General features: G+C 43.5%; 2 protein-coding genes across 3 annotated transcripts; one reads left to right on the plus strand and one right to left on the minus strand.

Annotated features, from left to right (window-relative positions):
- The first annotated feature begins 1168 nt into the window (after positions 1 to 1168).
- On the plus strand, positions 1169 to 3610 carry pcbd1 (pterin-4 alpha-carbinolamine dehydratase/dimerization cofactor of hepatocyte nuclear factor 1 alpha). The gene is made up of 4 exons (XM_028989521.1): positions 1169 to 1290; positions 2439 to 2573; positions 2655 to 2735; positions 2826 to 3610. Exons 1-4 carry the CDS (start codon positions 1195 to 1197, stop codon positions 2916 to 2918), a joined length of 405 nt encoding a protein of 134 aa, XP_028845354.1. The 5' UTR covers positions 1169 to 1194; the 3' UTR covers positions 2919 to 3610.
- A 304-nt stretch (positions 3611 to 3914) lies between these two features.
- sgpl1 (sphingosine-1-phosphate lyase 1) lies at positions 3915 to 12209 on the minus strand. 2 transcript variants are annotated; one of them, XM_028989209.1, is made up of 14 exons: positions 12023 to 12209; positions 10699 to 10864; positions 9686 to 9753; positions 8921 to 9068; positions 8533 to 8612; positions 8318 to 8446; positions 8151 to 8239; positions 7848 to 7956; positions 7543 to 7641; positions 6823 to 6969; positions 6500 to 6738; positions 6274 to 6420; positions 5792 to 5912; positions 3915 to 5536 (listed from the first exon to the last, which is right to left on the minus strand). In XM_028989209.1, exons 1-14 carry the CDS (start codon positions 12038 to 12040, stop codon positions 5399 to 5401), a joined length of 1698 nt encoding a protein of 565 aa, XP_028845042.1. In that variant the 5' UTR covers positions 12041 to 12209; the 3' UTR covers positions 3915 to 5398. The 2 variants fall into 2 exon arrangements, with proteins under 2 accessions (XP_028845042.1, XP_028845043.1); XM_028989210.1 differs by lacking the exons at positions 9686 to 9753; positions 10699 to 10864 and having other exon boundaries at positions 12023 to 12208.
- Positions 12210 to 18723: the final 6514 nt, after the last annotated feature.

Genomic DNA, 18723 nt, shown 5'->3' on the forward strand with positions numbered 1-18723 from the left:
TGAGAAACCGAAACACAAAGATTATGTTGTTATGTTGTTCTTCATTTGATTTCTATGCATTAAGTATAACGTCTCTTTCGGGTGTCTACAACACCAACTATCATTTCTGTAGGATCATACATCAGTCTCTTAAAATTGTGTTCTAAGCCCTTTCCCATTTCCCCCAAAATCATACAACACTCAAGCAATTAACACAATCTGGAATAATATAATCTGTATTTTACAAAACACTCATATTCACGATTGTCTTCCTATTCTCATGGTTTGCGCTCACCAGACGTTTCTTCACAAAGCCCACAAAGTGCAAAAACAAGCACCGGGAACACGTTTCTCAGGACTCCAGCTGCCATTTCTGCACACTGCAGACCGGCTGAGTTTATGATGTGCAGTTATATAAACTGAGTTCAAAGTGTATTGTGGGGAGAGAATAAACTTTATTGCATGACACACAGCCTGTGACCTGTCAACTGCATGGCTGAAGGTAGCTTTCGTTCTTCGTAGTTCTGTAGACTTCAAGAAATCCTTCATAAGGCTAACCTATTTACAATTCATTCTTATGTGCTTATTAGATGTGTGTTTCAGAAATAAAGGTGTTAATGAAGGCCAATTTCTGCTGCTGCGGCTGAATACAGTGGACCTCTGTTGAGCTTAATTATTGATCGCCACTTCCTTTACTCTTCTGGGGCTGCGGCTTACTTCCTCAGATGCATTCTTTGATGTTTGAGCGATCCGCTCGGGTGCAGAAACTCAATTACTTTTACTTTTACAAATTGTCCCTCACTCAATGCACAGTCAGTGAAATGAGCAATTGGATTGGGTGAGATAAATCACAGCCAACAGCTCTGAAACCAAGGGCCCTCAATGTTGCACAGCATTCTAGGGAATCTAGAAAATTTTATCAAAGCATTTCGCATTTACTATGTCATATAAACACATACACACACACACACAGACACATATATATATAAAGTAAATGCGAAATGCTTTGATAAAATTTTCTATACACACACACATATACATATATAAAAGCCAGAAGAAAAAAACATATATGTATGTATATATATATATATGTATATACATATATACATACATATATATTTTTTTCTTCTGGCTTTTGTAGGCATGAGCCCCGCCTCGACCATTTCTTTTCATTCAGGCACGTCTCAGGACAGCCCCGGCTGTGTGGTCCTCGGGATGAATTGCAGCTGCCTGCACTGGCAGGTCTCAGTCAGCGGAACCGAGGCAGGAGCAGTGAGGATCTCGGTGGCCCAGACAACAGCTTCAACCATGGTATGGTATGGACATCACTGACTGCCACACATTTACAGGAAATGAATTCTAGTGTGGTAATAATGCTTCATGCATGGATTGTGTATCATTTGCAATGTTCTGGTTAGATATGCATATGTACACATTTGTATTATATTACATTTCGATTTATAAATGGTAATTGTGTGTTTGCTTGTGTGCATGAGAAGCCGAGAGGAGACAACTACAACAACGCCTGCGATTTGTAAGCCCCGAGAGACATTAGTAGGCATGTAACGGATTAACTTGTTGCTATGGTGCCTGCTGAAGTCACTGAGCTTTATCAGCAGTGGGGGCTTCATTGTGACATTTGTTTTGTGCTGCTTTTTTCCGCCCAAAGGGCAGATTAGTGCCTAAAGGGACAAAGGCACTAAAGGGACAACCTGGTCCTTTCCTTTTAAACTTTAACCTGAACGTATTTGAACATATTTACACCTATGACAAAAGTGTAAAAGTATTGTTTGTGGAAAAAAAAATTCAACAAAACATGACATAATGAGAAGTAATCCAGTTTATTCAATTAAAATTATGATCAAAATAATGCTTTATTCTCTTAAATGTGCTCTGTCTTGACGTGCCTTCCTTTTTAAATGTTCTGGTGTGGCATCTTTAATATAACATCACTAAAGAACAACATGCCCTTCTGCTCTTGTGAGAATCATGTGAGAACGAGCAGCAGGAATGTCACTGAAGTGACCAGCAGAACAGTAAAGCCTCTTAAAAGTGAAGGATAGGAGGCATCATTGGTTCCAGATGCAGCTTTCTACAACCAATCACAGTGGCTCTTTCAGACGCTGCCCCTCTCATTTTGTTTTAGTTTTTTTTTTTTTTTTAATAGCATTTTCAAGTAAACAGCTACAGCGTTTAACTCGCACAGTATGTAGTTTTAAAAATTATACGTTTAAAATGTGTCAGGATAGGGGTGGTCGTAGCCTAGTGTGTAATACACTCGCCTATGAACCAGAAGACCACAAAGTCACAAATTCAATCCCCACTTACTACCATTGTGTCCCTGAGATTGACCTTTAACCCAGAATGTGACCAGGGGGGGCTGTCCCTCTAACTGTGTCTGATAAATGCTGTAAATGTAAATTCAATCAGTTATTATGAGCAATTTAAATTTTTTTTAGGCTGGTAAAATTCAGATCTTGAGTCCTGAGCAGAGAGAACAATGGCTTTCAACACTGCATAATGGTGGACAGTGGGTGGAGGTGGTTGGCAGAGATGCCATCTACAAGGAGTTCATCTTTAAAGACTTCAACCAGGTGGATAAAGACAGATGTAGATGGATGTTTCCTGTATTTTTTTGTAGTTGTGTTTTATATTTATACCATTTCGTCTGTCAGGCTTTTGGCTTCATGTCTCGAGTAGCACTGCAGGCTGAGAAGATGGATCATCACCCTGAGTGGTTTAATGTCTACAACAAGGTAGTTAGCATTTGTATGTACATTTTTGTATATTAAGTCCATAATACTCAAGGCTTTCGTATTAATGAATGGTTCTCATGTTCCGCTAAGGTCCAGATCACTCTGAGCACACACGAATGTGGGGGACTGTCGCAACGTGACATCGATTTGGCAAACTTCATAGACCAGATGTCTGTTTTCTGAGAGGCAAAAGTCGACAGACAGTGTGGCCACTGCTCTCCTGACCACTGGTAACTTTTATGAAAAGAGGGTGTTTCAAAATGCCTTTTTTAAATGGATTAAAAAAAAAAAAAAAGCACAGTTCCTGTTCTGCTGCATATATGACCTGAAACCACCTGTGGCTGCTCAAAACAAAGTAATTAATTGGAAGTAATTGGTTAAAATGTATTTTTGATTAAATGCCAGTAAATAGATTGTCAGGCAGTTCTTTTATAGGACACAAACAACATTTGTTAACTACTTCCCATGCAGCTCTATTTGTGAATGGTATTAAGTGATTAATTGCAGTTAATCATTTTACTTTAGTAGTTTTGACTGCCTTAGATTTCTTTAGAAAATTTTGCCCAAAAAGGTTTCGGAACGGGACCATTGCCAGCTGAACTCTGGAGCAGAAATCCTACCCCGTATACTGTAAACCTGAACTTCAAAGTTCCAGTCTACAAACTGGAACACCTTCACTAGTTTGTGTGGTGGCACAAAAGTATTATAGTAAGTCCAATTTCCCCTGGCCTCAGATTCCATTTTTTAAAAACTACTGTATATTAGAAATGATGTGCCTTAGTTCTATGTAATGTCACATTATTGTGCCTGTGAAATGAGATCTGTTGTGATTTATTTTTTACTTGTATGAAAGCAAAATAAAAATTCTACACATGTTTCAGTCTTCCTTTCTTCAATCAAATAAATGACATTCAGTCCCAACTGGCCTTCCTGTCAAAAACCCCACGGTGAAACCTGGACTTTGCTGTACTCGCTGAGGAGAAAGTTCCAGCTGGAGGTTTACACACACACATGCTCTTTAAAGGTTGTGTTGTTGGATCAAGCTTCCTGTGTGGAGATGGTATATTTTTGGACCAATTGTTTTAATCTTGTGCCTTCAAGGTGTTTCCCTGCCCTGAAAAATAAGCCAGTGCAGTGCCAGTGGGAACCACAAGAACATCTGTAAAGCCCAGAAAAGCATTTGTTTCCAAAAAAACCTTTAATGACTTAAAAGGAACAAACAATTACATATCAAATAGCGCAGAACTGGTCTGGTAAAGCACTATTCCTGAGGTGGATCTTTACCCATACATACTGTTAGCCCTAGAGCGAACACCAATTCATGGCTAAGGAAGGCAAACGGGTGAATGCTGTGCTACTGCTATGCATGTGCTGTTAAAACCTGCAGATCTATAGCGGGTATGGCCTTTCTTTTCCAGGAGTATAAGGTGCTTCAGACAGATAGGGTTGCATTTAATCTTTGCATAGGGGAAATGTCTGGTTAGTTGAAATGCGTTCAAAGACAAAACTGGAGGTTATTGAAAGAGCTGTTTGCTTAAAAATAATAATACATTATGGACTCCCTGTAGTCTTCACTAGTCAAGATTTCTTTCAGTGGTATGAAACCATCGCCTGCCGAAGCCATAACATCAGTGTTACGGTTAACAAATAAAATGCCACTCAAAAACAAAAACCGAAAATACTGAAATGTGATATTACATTAGTGATGGATAAAATGTACATATATATATTTACACACACACACAGTGGTTGCAAATTATAATTAATGCTTAAAAAAATAAGGCCTAGCATCATGATTCAGTGGTACTGTGATGTTACGTCCTTAAAATCAACCTACAACATTTTTTTAATAATAAATTCCCTTTATGGCTGCAGATAAAAAAAAAAACAACTCAGACTCAGACAATAGCCCACTGCATTGGTTTTTCAGCTAAAAGGGAGCGTGGTAAAAAATCAATTATTGCAGAGATCATGACAAGTTAATGCCAAAAGATTTTAGCAAAGCCGGCTATAAGCAAAACCATTAAAAATGCTTCGGCAAGTGGAATAAAGGCTTCAAATGAAATAAAAAATGTTTAGGGGTTGTGTGATTGGTAGAGTCTACTGTGCTTAGCTTCAGTGCAGTGAGGTAGTTAGTAGAGCCGAGTTGATCGCCACAGGCGCGTTAGACCACAGAAAACCGTTACAGGGTTTAGATTCAGCAGCACCATGGAGCAAAGTGATGATCAGTCAACTTCACCGAGCCAGGTGTGGTGGTACTGCACTGAATTATTACATATTTATACCCTGTGAAGCAGGAGTGGTTAAAAATTAGGTAGTGGGTCATATGAAAAGGCAACAAGATTCACTTTAACCAGATTGTACAAGAAGTCAAAGGTGTGAGGTCTACCTGGACGGCTTTTTTGTACTAAACCTGATGGTCTGGGCCGAAGTGTTTGCAGGATGAGGTATCAGGAATTAATTAATTCATTCATTCATTCACGGTCTAGCAGAACCCTGAAATCTCTAAACAACTGAATCTTAAAGAGGTTTCAGTCACACTGAACTGTGCTTTCAAGACACTGGCCATTAGGAGACAGTGGATTTAAAAACAGGCAGGGGTTAAGGGCGAATGTTTCTATGGGAGAAAACCAAAATGTGCCCATCTGAACTACTCGAGACTATCAGTGGGCTTTGCCGTTCATATGGTTGTTGTGGGCTTTGGGAGCCTCTGTGCTGTAAAGGCAGTCCAGAAAACCACAAGAGACCTCCTTCACCATCGACCGGTCAGGGATGGACTGGGCCATGCCGTAGATTGCTCCCTACAAGAACAAAAAATGTAAAAAAAAAAATAAATAAAAAAATCATGCATCTGGAAGGGTGGTCATCTTACATTCACAGCCCTGGTAAAAAATGCCATGCAGGTTAATCTTGCCAAATATGATATTTTTTAACAAGTTTCTTTTAATTACTCTGGAAAACTGGGGCCCACTAATATTTGTGCCAATACAGTACAAGTAAAATCCAGTGGCATAAAGCCCTAACATCACCCAAAAACATGCATCAATATCTCGTACCATCCCTGTGGTTTTCTCCTTTGGATTCTTCATGATGATGGCCACCTGCTCCTTCACATCGCTGATGAACTGCTCAGCGACCCCAGGCTTGGTGTGCAGCACTGTGACACAGATGTGAATGCTGTGGAGCACAAGCGCAGTTCACAGTATCACCTCATCTGAGCTACCAGGAATACATGTATGGCTTTCTGTTGACTGAGTAATTTAAGGGTTAATGTAGAGTTTGGCGATTATTTTGGAGTTGCTTTCAATAAAAAGACTGTAGTAGCTACAGCTTTGAGATTTCATTCTGATAGACTAAACAGCCTCTTAAAAGCCACAAAATCCAGCTTGTCCCAGCACTAACTGCACTTCTGAGTTACTGAAAACATCTCAGAGCATTTAACATCACCAAATGAAAAGCATGAACTATTCTTTTGATTTTATCTGAGTACTTAGAATAGAAAACAATTGCCTGATTTGAGCAGGAATTTCAGACGTACCTGGATGGGAACTGCAGGGTGTTCAGATTCCATCCCTTTGATGTAAGAGCATTGGACAAGCGGAAGATGTCGAAGACATCTGACGCTATCGCCACCACAGACACCTCAGGCTTCCCTAATACATAGACGCCCTCTACTTTACGGATCCTGACAACCGGACAGAAGCTCGATAATATCAGTTGTAAATAAAGATTGAACCAGACCAAAAGCAGACGAGCAGACTCACCCTGCTTCAATAGTGCGTGAAGTCTGAATGATCTTCCTGGTGGTTTCTACATAGCCATTCTCACCCATGTACATCATGGTGGCCCAACAAGCAGCGATGATGCCCCCGGGTCTGGAGCCAGCCACAGACGGGGACGCATAGATACCCCCCTGCCAATCGGGGGCAACGAAGAACTGGTAATGGCGATAGGTCTTGTTTCTGTAGAGCACCACTGATGAGCCTTTTGGGGCATAGCCATACTAAAAATGAAGAGCAAATTAGGCCAATAAAAATCACTGGCGATATTCAGATTGATTAGAATGCCCAGAACCCACTTCACTTGCCTTATGCGTGTCTGCTGAAATGCTGGTCACCCCTTTGACACGGAAGTCAAATGGCGCAAGTGCTAATTTTGCTTTATCCATGAAGACGATCAGGAATCCACCCAGACAGGCATCCACGTGCAAGGGGATGTTGTACTTTTCAGCAAGCTGCAGTAGGGACATTAATATTAAAGTAATTAATAAATTAGATAAGATATTTCAACACACAACTACAAGAATATAAAATATATATATTTTAGACAGCCAGCATTAAATAGCAAGGCCTGAGAAATATTAGTCACCATTCCAGTATGCTGAATTACATACAGTGTATAATCACTACACAGTGTAATCAAGAACTGTAATCAACACTGTAATCAATGATTTTTCAAAATGTTATTACATGAAAACATTTGATGCACTTAAATTTAACAGACTGTTATAATGTTATAGTCTTTAGAAAAATGTTGTTAAGCCACAAAGGCTTGGAAAGGATGCAGACAATCTGTGAGTGTTGTGGTAAAGACATGGGGTGGTTATTGGGACAAAAGTTTCATATCCATAACATTACACCAGTCACTTAGGATTTCTACTTTTTTTCTCGTAAATCTTAACGGTCTGTAGTGTAGATACTAACGTAGAACTAACGTAGAACAGTTGTACCAGATGACGCTTGCACACAGAATCTTTTTCCTTGAAATATAAAACCCAAGAGCACAAGAAACAAAAGACTGTGGTCACCTTTCCAACTTCCTCAATGGGGTCCATTGCTCCGTGGGGAAACCCAGGAGCAGAGCAAACCAGCATGGCTGTGTTCCTACTGATGGCCCGCTTCATAGCCTTGAGCAGAAAAATTACGAACAACGTAATGTGATTTCACTAACTATTTAACACTAAAACATTTAACAATTCTATTTTATATTATTGCTAATTTCTCTCTCAATCATGTTAGGCAAAAAAAACAACATTCAGTCAGTAGGACTAATATTTTACCAAGTAACACAAAGATTTTGACTTTAAATGGAATGTCAACACACAGTATTTACCTTAACATCTACTTTCATGGTCTTCTTATCCAAAGGTACATGGATGAGCTTCATCCCAAAGTAATGTGCTGCCTTTTCAAAGGCGGCGTGCACACTGAGGGGCGCAATGCTATATTTATAAAAAAATAATAATTATGATCTTCAAATAGATTAATGTTATTAATAAGCTATATTTTAAATAATAAATACACATAATTATAAATTAATTTGACAGTAGGTTGCATAGCCTATTCTGCTGCAATATATAATTAACAGAATCAACAGGTTTGGGCTTTTGCCACGTTTTTGACAATTTGGGCTTACATTTCAGGGTGCTTGATCCCCCTTTCATAGGCCATATCCCTGTATGCCTTGCAGGCCATCAGAATGCTCTCGGTTCCTCCTGATGTCACCTGGAGGAAAGACCCAGGAGGCTTTACTGAAATAAGGCTTCATTTATTACATAATTAAGTGTTGTGGTGACTACTGACTGTGCCACATGACTCCGGTCCGCCATTGAAGAGATTGCATGTCATGCGCACCACCTCTGCCTCCATCTTGCGAACTCCAGGAAAGAGATCCGGGTGGAGAGGATTAGTCCAGGCAAAGTCGCCATACACCTGACAGACAATAAAGAAAACGTAAAAAAAAACTTTTATTAAAGTGGTGGCGAGAATGGGGATTACAGAAATCACTGCAGCAGTACCTTGACCAGGAGCTGTGTGAGCGTCTCGTCCCCCCAGTACACGGCACCAGACACCCGGCCTTTCTCCCAGTCAACTTCAGCTGATCAACAGAGAATTCGACAACGCACAGAGCGCTTTGAGGGTTTAACACACACCAGCTGGAATTGACAATGAGGCAGACTGTAGCCACGCTGCAGCCGCGCCACCGGACCTGTGACAAACTGTGCCATGTACTGATTTTAATTAATCACATATTAAGTCACTTCTTGTACCGGGACACTGCCATAGCCATTTCCCCACAACAACTGTACCTGGCAGCACATCATTCAATTACAACAAACATACAACATATAAATGCAGCCAAATCACCACGGTCCATCTCAATTGAAATATTCTACTTCTGCTCACTCAGAGACTGGTACTCTCGGATGCATTCCAGGACCTGCTTCTGGCTGAGGCCTTGGGCTGGAAGGTGCTTGGCGTAGCTCATACCCTCTTTCAACGTGCACAGACTGACAGACATGTGATCCAGAGCCTTGTTCAGCTGCGCCTGGATCTGTCAAAAGAGATGAGGATGAGACGAGAGGCTGAGGATTCAGTTTTAAGCCAATAACAAAGTTTTTTTTTTTTTTTTTTTTATTTATAAAAAAAGAAGTCACATTTTGGCAAATGTATTAAACGTCAGAAGAAATAAAAATATAGAAAGACAATACAGCATTTTCACAGGTCCTTATTCATGATTTTCAAGTAATGTCAAGTAACCAGTGCTTTCTTTTCTGATAAAAGTAAAGCAGGCCACATAATAACATTTATAACAGGTCTAGTCAGTAATAAATCAGTGAGTGTAAGACTATTTCGAACATGTACATTTCAATACAGATCTGCATAATGTCCCAGCACTCCTCAATTCAAGTCTAACTTCAATTGTATTCAGCAAAACGTTACCAAACACGAAATGCTATTCAACAGCAGGGGAAAAAAAACAGAAATGAAACGCTGAAGCCAGATAAGGGCCGAGTTATTGTCTGGAAGACAACGTCCTGAAGTAACCCTGCCTTTATCACATGGTTGTGATGTAAACCGGGAGAAAGGTTTCTGCTCACTCTCTCCCCGCCTCAAGCAATCGTGTTTCCAGGCGTTACTTAACAAAGAGGGCAAGAGTGAAGCACGTACAGTTGAGCCAACAAACGGTATTTTCCTGACGAGTCTGAAGCACTGCTTCTTCATTCTTGACGTCAGACCTGCGAATTGAGGAACAGGAGCACAGACGGGTCAGACACGTCAACTTTTCCTGCACTCAGCATCTTACGAAAACTGACAACCACTGTTATCGCGAGGGCTCGGGTTTCTTCTCAGTCTAAGGGGACGCGTTGTACAAATGGTGCAGAATCCACTGGTTATCTGGACCATAAACGCGCCTGTTATCAGGATAGTTATTTAATTCAGTTATAAAGATTCCCTGATTGAGCGAATTCAGCATCAAAAATATAAAAAGCCAGTTGACTATGTGGATCATTGGGATTGAGCCCCAATACCGCACCCGTACTCAATTTTTCAACTTTGTTTAAAAGACACCTTGCACTAGTAAGTAATAGCGCAGGGGACACATTCACTGATGTCTCTGGATAAACTACAACTCTAAATCTGATACAGGGTTCGAGAACTTGTGCCCTCTGTGTTCACAAGGCATCACCAGCAACGGCGCTCAAGGTGAACTCTGACCTAATGTAGTGATATCTGAGATCAGAATGTGCCCAGTTCCATTCAAGACTTTTACATTTACCACGAGCGTGGCAGATACCCGGATGTGGTTTTTGTCATGGCTGCATCAGGTGGTGACGGGCATTTCATACAACTGAAGAGCGGACCCGGCCCCTCGGCTGTAAGAAGAATCTCAAATTGTTGTTACTGATACATAAAGAGCTGAATAAAATATTTTACAGCAATATACAGTGGTGGCCTGGCGGGAAGGAAATGGACCCGTAATCAGAAGGTTGCCGGTTCGAGATGACCTGTGACCCTACACAAGCTTAGGCTTCCTAGCCAAATTTGCCAAACCCACACGGCCCAAAAGTCTGTACTTGATGCAATTAGAAAGAAACACGGCCTACTGCCAATGCCGGTTTTGGGTTTTTTTCCAGGTTCAGGGGTGGGTTTCTCATTAGCAGGTGGGACAAGGTACTTACTCTCTTGCTGAAACAGAAACCCTTTGACCCAAACAGCACCCAGAGTGGATAGAACCGTGGCTGTGATGATCTGCCACGGCTCCAGGCCGGCGCACGCAGAGTTGGCCCGGCGGCGCCCTTCCTCCACGTAGAGGAGGATCATCTCCTTGTACACATCCAAGGCCCCCTACAAGACCAGAGGAGAGATCTGTATCATCACACCTCACAATCCGCCGCACAACATCCTACACGGCAGCGTGTGTAAGTGACCGCTGTGAACACAGTTGGCACGTAGGACGGCCGAAAGCGAACCTTGGTTTACGGATCCCTTCTGTGAGCCAGCACAACTCCGGTGAAGCTCAGCTTGCTATCAGCCAATGGCAGCAGTTTACGACCGAGCAGCGGTGAATGATAACAACGAAGGTGACGTTCCACACGCAGAAGTGCAGATCACAGATTAAATAACCAAAGGTCCTGATAGCTACAGCGATCATGACAAGGCACATGTGACATAACCACTCGAAGCAGTCAATTCATCTCCAGGTGAAGTGAATCCATTCGGCTGTGGAGAAGAACTCTGGCAGGTTTGGCCAGGTTTTTCAAGTGGATCGGCAAGTTTACAGGGTCGGGCAGCACGGATAATTCATGCTGAAGCGGATGCAGGCTCTGAACGGCCTCCATCAAACGGGTGTGAACAGAGACAAGGGATCGGGCCGCGTCCCCTTCCATCAGCCATAAAGCGCTGAGATTACGCGGCGACGTGCGGGCACGGGGCGAGACGTGCGGCCGTGCTGATGCTGCGTTTTCCGTATTCTCCGTGGAGAAGGCCTTTGTTGTCAAAAGAAAAGAGACGAAATGAGATCTGATCTGCCGCGACTCTCCAGTCGTCCACACGCCGTGGGAAAACGGATTTCTTGATGAACATCTCAGATGAACTTGCGGGTGCTGAACTTGCAGATGTTCCTCAGGAGCCGGTCCCAAAGTCTCTCCAGTAAGACCGATGTGGTCGACTGGTCCTCTTCCATTGGGCACCATTTAAAAACCATCTTCCTGCGAGATTGGGTCGAACAGGAAGGCTGATGGTGTATATTTGAAATACGATTTCCTTATTCATACTGCTTAATGCACAATAAAGAGTGCGCGTTGTCACCCTGCGCGGGGACTTGGGATTCATTATGACCCGAATGTGACCTGATGGTCATTATTCGCGACAAAAGCAGCATCCGACACGTTCACTCAGCGAAGTCAATAAAAAGGAATCTCTGGATTTCATACCAGCGTACATGACCAGCCGCCTCCAAAAGCCTGAAATAAAAGAGAAAACGCTGTAAATCTCCTCACTCACCCAGTAGTCCATGTCCATGGTCAAATCCCGGAACAAAGAATATCTCCTCCGCTGTCCAGTGAACTTTGTGGAACTCAGAGAGTCGCTCCTCCGCGGCTTTGTCGGACTTTCTTTGTGGCCGAGCCACTCGCTGTCATGACACAATCACAGACACAAGCTTGTATCAGGAAGTGACCAGAAGGTAAAAAGCAGCCTATGGCGACTCGTGGGCGTGTGACATGTGCGCGGCGTGCGCATGCGCAGAGCGCTACGTGCTCCGGATCGACCTTTTCGCGGAGGAAACGGTGGGACGTGAATATATAGATCTGCACACGGCGCACGGAGCGACGCTCAGGGACGAAGCGCCCTCGTTTTATTTGCACGGAGATCCGTGGATCGGGATCACATTAAGGGCACGCGTTTCAAAATAAAAGTTGTGTGGGACGTTGTTGACGAAATAGTGCATAATAAGTACTACAATTAAGAATTAATTCTGCGTATTGTTTCTATTTTAATGCAAGGCGTGTATACACACTTACACACACACACACACACACTACTCACAATAAGTTTGAGATATTGTGAGAGACTTAGTGGATGTCATGCGGTGTTTGTGTCACATCAGAAATTTTTGGGATAGGGGGGCAATTGTATTGGGGTGATAGACACACCTAATTTTGTGTTCTCCATGTAAAGGTCTCATTGTGTACAGATGTGCCTTATATTGGGGCCAATACCAAAAGACAACCTTTCTCAATGTGGCATCAATTTCAACATTCTGTGGGTATAAAAAGCTGGTATTGTCAGTAAGTCATTCCAAGTTCATCATTCAAACAGCCATGAACACACAACATCACTTAAAGGACAAGCAGTGTCACCTGGCCATGGCACGCCTTCGGTCTGAAGCAGGCAGTCAGATGTTGCTCATGAACTTGGTGCGTCTCAAAGTGTCATCAGCAGACTTGCATCAGGATACAGAACTACTGGCAGAGTTCATGACAGACCGCTATGATGACCAGAACCTAAGGTGCACTCAGACGTTGTTATGCAACTACCACAGTGGCAGGCCCGTTTACGAAATGCGAGGGTTCTAGGGTTTCCAGAGAAATTTTTTAAAACCAGCTTCACTTGGCTTCAATGCGAGATGACTGTTGCAGACACCGCCGTGAACATTTGCAGTGGGCACAAGACCATGTGACCAGGACAATGCAGCAGTGGTCATGCAGAGTGTCGGGCCACCTTGCACAGAAATGATGGCGGTCAGAATTGCATGACAAGGCAAGGTGAGCGATACGCTGATGTCAACATGGTCCCAAGGGTGGAGGAGGTGCAACAGTCTGGGCAGGCATCACCAGTCAGCGCAAATGTGCCTGGTTATTGTACATTGTGCTCAGTCACTCCACGTTCTTACCTCATAGACATCATAGAATTGTCAGCTCGACTTCAGGAAGTTGGAGAGCCTCATATGGTATGTCCATCATACCCTGACCTGAACCCCACAGAGCACGTCTGGTACCAGTTGAAGCAGAGACTGAATGATCGTGCCCCACCCCCACGTGACCTGGCAGAACTGCGTGTAGCACTCGTGTAATTATCACGAGGCTAGTGAGGAGCATGAGACGTCACTGTCAAGCTGTCATTGCAGCAAATGGTGGAAACACCCACTACTGACATTGTCAGTTTTCATTATTTGGGGCTATCCCTGTTATTGTCTACATTTTTGGGGTAATTAAACTAATGAAAATGGTGTTTCTTCTTTAGTCATATCAAACTGAACTTTTACTTTTTTAATTAAAATTCAGAGCAAATAGGAAATCACTAACTTAAGTGTGCTAACACTAATGTGATTACTGTGTATAAATGTCTGCGGTAGAGTGATAGTAGAGAGGTGTGGAATGTGTTGAACATGTCACTGACATGAAACCTGTTATGAGCCAGACTGGCCACCTGAGGGAGTCAGTGTGCAAGGTTTTATGTAAAGTTTTTTTAACACTACACACGGATCCCAATACATGTCATGCCATGTTCCTCAAATCTGAATATATTTTTAAACAGCCCTCTGTTATCAAGTAAGACCATTGCCGTGAAGTAGCGAAAGGATGCAACAACACGCATTTTAATGATATTCAGTGCCAGGCATTCTGATTGGTCTGCAGCCACCAAACACATCAAACTATGATACAGATCAGTGTCATTCCCATTCAAAACTCATCAAGGTCATCAAGTGATTATCTTGTTACAACGGGTGGCATCATGTGGGATGTATGACAGGTGAAATTGAAGTGAAAGGTGACTATTTGTCCTATGCTGATCTACAGCATTCGGCACTCAGTGTACACAATGAAAAGTGTCCTCTGTGTTTAACCCATCTCCAATTGTGAGCAGTCCTGAAAGGTGCCCGAGGAGCAGTGTCAGGGGACGGCGCATTGCCCGAGGTGACCTCAGTGGCACCTTGAGCTTAGTGGTTCGAACCTATGAACCTTCTGTCCACCTCCTTAACCACTAGGTCGCCACTGATGGAGTAGCTAAGCCAATTGACAATCATCTTGAAAAGGTGTGAGAAGGGATGATTTTTTTAGGATGTGTGGCAAATGAATAAATTAATTTTAATGACTCTAAATGAAAAGGTCAGTTGGAATTCCCAAATGACGTTTGAATAAGCTACGTATTTGAAGTTAAATGATATAAAAATATTAAAATATAAACTATGCTTAACATAGTGAAGATCTTATTTGAGAAACATCCCCTCCACTCTTCCTCTTTATGATGAAATGGAGGTATATTTATGATAAAAGGTGATTATAAAATGGAGATATTTGTGAGAGCTGTTACACTTCGCAGCAGTGCGGGATGCAAAAAATATATATATTTTTTATTTTGGTCAAATAGGTGAGTTCTTCGCCACATGACGTCACCAGCTATTCGATTCTGAACCAGAGTCTAAAAACGTTGGACCTTACAAAAGAGAAGAATGAAAAGTAACTGGATTCACGTGGGTGACCCCCGAATGCACAAAGAAAACAGACGTTTGCGGCTAGGCTACTTTCCATTCACTTATGGTATAATTGGAGAATTTAGTCATCAAAAGCATATGCGTTGGAGCACAATGCCCCGCCTTTCAAAAGGACCCCGGCAGCACGTTAAAAGCGCATTATTTGGCGTATAAAGTGCACGCGGAGGTCGTCCTGGCCGCGGTGCGCACACCTCTCCAAAAGCGCACACGTCTCCAAGAGCGCACGTCCTACTCCAGAAAAGCGCCGGCATTGTTGGGCTTTGCACGAGAGGTGTACATATGGCATCCGGGTTGCAATTAAATGTTTCGAAGTTGTTTTTGTTCCCCTCTGGGCGAACTTTCCCTTTTCTTCTTTATGTGCAGCTCTTTTCCTCGTCTGAACAAGAGGGAAGAATTCAATAGCTCGTCTGCCCGTTCGGAACAAATGGATGGCAACAATCTGGTCAGCGAGTTTTGGTCTTTGATTGCCCTCTTCAAATGTCCTTCAAACAAAAAAGCTGAGGATGAAAATAAAGCCCCACCTGGTACTCGTGTTTGCTAAAATAATACGAACTAGATTTCGCTTAATAAATAATTACACGAGATTGTAAAGTGAAGCAGTAAAGGAAGTATTAATCACGGGGCTCGGGCCACGTATCACCTGCTCCCAGGTCGGTCCGCTTTATTGTTAAATGTTGTTAAATCACTTTCGGATATCTGCCATTTCCACAGCAACTGCTCGCCAGTGTTTGCCCATACTTTGCATAACAAGCAGGATATTACCAAGAAGCTGATAAAAAAAAAATGTGGGGACAGGTCTGACAGTCGAAGTCGCACCTGTCCGCGACGGCCGAATATGGATTTGGCATCGGTGCTTATTTGTAAAGCGGCACGATTGGGTTTACTTTGGGACCGTTTCGAGCCTTTTATAACAGCAAGACAACACCCCATATCTCTCGGCCATATTTGTACGTTTTATTGAAAGCATATGGCCGTCACGTGCCCCCCCAAAACACATATTTAGTTAAAATAGTCGAGAGGTTCCTCGGCGGCAAACACGGAGGTGGTAAAGTGGCCTTCTGTAATAAACGCGGACGGCGCAGTTCTATCAAGATCTCGGGTGAAGAGCAAACCTTCCCTTCCTGTTTTTTTTTTTTTTTAAAGACACTTGGACGCTGATTGAGAGGGGAAAAAAACGCGCACGTCCCCTCCTCTCTCCAACGGCGAGCTCCGGAGCGCACGCACAGCCCACCCACTGGCAGCCGCCACGCACACGTTCTCGCGTGTAGTCTGAAACGCGCAAAGTGGGTTTTTTTTTGTTGTTGTTAAAGAAATCACTCAGATGAATCCCAAAAAAGAGACTCCACGAAAGCCCCCTCACCCCGACGACACGGCCACTTTGCGCACGTCGGTACCGTTAACGTGGCAACGTTTTGTAAAACCGCACGGTTGTGATCGCGTTTAGGATGCTTGATTTTATTCACGCGTTAAAACGTTTGGAAGAAAGCGGTCGTTGTCGATAACGCCGCCCCGTACCAGGAGCAGCAACACGCGAAATAACCTCCTGCGCACTGGAGACCCGCGCAAGGTGTCCAAGGTGTCCAAGTGTCCGGTGCGTTACAAAATCACACAAAACTAGCCACGCGGTATTGTTCTTCTTATTATAATGACCGTTGTTCGTTAAGGTGTGTCTGCTAAGCAAAAAAAAAAAATCGAGCTGAGGGTAAAGAAGTAAAATATATGTAGTATATTGACACACCCGGCCGCGGCCCAGAACGCACGATTGGCGAGGGACGCTTTTACACCTTTGACTGTAATAAGGCTGTAAGTTAATAAAAAACTAATGTCGAGGGCACTGAACGCTGCTCTCAGCGTTTCGGAAGACGTTTCCCGAACGCTGATTGGCCGCTCCTCAGCCGCGCCAAGGCTCGGATGCGACATAAAGGTGACAGTGCGGGGCAGGAATAAGAGGAGCTGGATCTGGGACGAGCAGAATCGGGCCATCTGCGGGGAAGCTGCGGGGAAAGCGACATTTGGAGGTGAGAAGGAAGGTTTCATTCCACACCCCTTCGTCCATGGCAGCACATATTTTCACTGGAAAATGATTTATTTAGTTTTAGTTTTTTATGTTAACTGCTGTTTTTATCTGTTTCATTTTGGTCGTTAATATTTATAGTGTTTTAGGATAAAAGGTTAAAGTTGAAGTAATTAAAGACGCGCCCCGACCGCCCTGATTGGCTGTTTAATTCCCGCTCGGAATCCCGTTAACTGGAAAGTAAAGCAGCACGTCTAACTCTCCTGACCCTCCTGACCCTTTCCAGCAGGGAGAAGGATGTCGCCCGCCAGCTGCCCACCGCCACGCTTCCCGTCCAGGACGCCGCGTTCGTGGCTCAGGCGGGCGAGTCGGCGCGTAAAGGCGAACGACAGGGAGCGGCACCGCATGCACAACCTGAACTCGGCCATGGACGCGCTGCGGAGCGTCCTGCCCACCTCACCGGACGAGGGCAAGCTCACCAAAATCGAGACCCTGAGATTCGCCCACAATTACATCTGGGCGCTGACGGAGACCCTGAGGATGGAGGAGCACGCGTGGCTCTCCAAGGCCTTCCCGAGTGGCCAGGAGCAGACCCAGGAGGCGCACGGCGACGGCGCCTTCAGCACCCAGCCTGCTTCCCTCCGCCGCTTCTCCCAGGACGCAGAAGGCCAGATGTGGTTCCAGATGCTGGACTGTAATTTCGACCTTGAAATATAACCGGTGACGTTACCAGATCCTGAGAAATGTTTGAAAACGTCTCACAAAAAAAATCCCCAAACTATTTAATAGCAGAGCGAAGAATAACGTCACAGTTAATTGAATTATGAATCCTGCTGCTAATGAGTTACACTGTTGATGCAATGCGTCGGTCCGCCAGTAGGTGGGGATGTTTCACCACTTTCCAAACGTAACCCCATGCCAGTACTCCTGATTCTGGAATGATTATTGGGAAATAACTTATTGGGAAAACAGGCCTAGTGGCATATCCAATAAGATGACATCGGCTGCGATCATGGGTCTGTTGGTGGGGGCAGTGGTGGCCTAGCGGTTAAGGAAGAGGCCCCGTAATCAGAAGGTTGCCGGTTCGAATCCTGTTCCACCAAGGTGCCACAAAGCACCGTCCCCACACACTGCCCCCCCCGGCGCCTTTCATGGCTGCCCACTGCTCACGAGGTGTGATGGTTAAAAGCAGAGGACACGTTTCGCTATGTCACTGTGTGCTTCTCTTTTGTACAGTCTATTTCTTTGTGACATTTTGCATGTATTTACAGTCACTCTTGTATCTGTACATAATGTTTATAGATTCAAATTAAAAGTTTATTTCATTGTTTATACCATACCTCCCTCAATCCTTCCTTTCCTACATTACTAACCCAGGCCATGGCTGCCAGATCAGAGATTTAACACATTTATCAATAATCAAGCTTTTGTTGTATTCACATCTTGGAAATGTTATAAATAACATTGCGCAACTTAACTAAAAATGTGAGGTGTAACAAAGTTGATATTTATTTAGTTGATACTGATTAGATATGCAATCCGAATATAGATTGTAAATGTAACATTTGCCTCCATGACTGTGCACATATTTCATTTTGGAATTGCACAACGCACAGCTCATGATGCGTCACACCCCTGCTTGGTCCAAGTCTCATCAGATGTGAGCTGTAAAGATTATTCGGGTGTGGTTAACAT

The sequence above is a fragment of the Denticeps clupeoides genome, chromosome 8 (genome assembly GCF_900700375.1).
Source record: "Denticeps clupeoides chromosome 8, fDenClu1.1, whole genome shotgun sequence".
NCBI lineage: Eukaryota > Metazoa > Chordata > Actinopteri > Clupeiformes > Denticipitidae > Denticeps > Denticeps clupeoides.

Excerpts from the sequence above, each read along its gene's own strand:
- pcbd1 (XM_028989521.1), top strand. The coding sequence starts at position 1,195 with ATGAATTGCAGCTGCCTGCACTGGCAGGTCTCAGTCAGCGGAACCGAG. Across the intron at positions 2,574-2,654 it reads TCTTTAAAGACTTCAACCAG|GCTTTTGGCTTCATGTCTCG; the intron begins GTGGATAAAGAC and ends TTCGTCTGTCAG. Across the intron at positions 2,736-2,825 it reads GGTTTAATGTCTACAACAAG|GTCCAGATCACTCTGAGCAC; the intron begins GTAGTTAGCATT and ends TGTTCCGCTAAG.
- sgpl1 (XM_028989209.1), bottom strand. Across the intron at positions 7,642-7,847 it reads CCATGAAAGTAGATGTTAAG|GCTATGAAGCGGGCCATCAG; the intron begins GTAAATACTGTG and ends TTTCTGCTCAAG. Across the intron at positions 5,537-5,791 it reads AGGAGAAAACCACAGGGATG|GGAGCAATCTACGGCATGGC; the intron begins GTACGAGATATT and ends TTGTTCTTGTAG.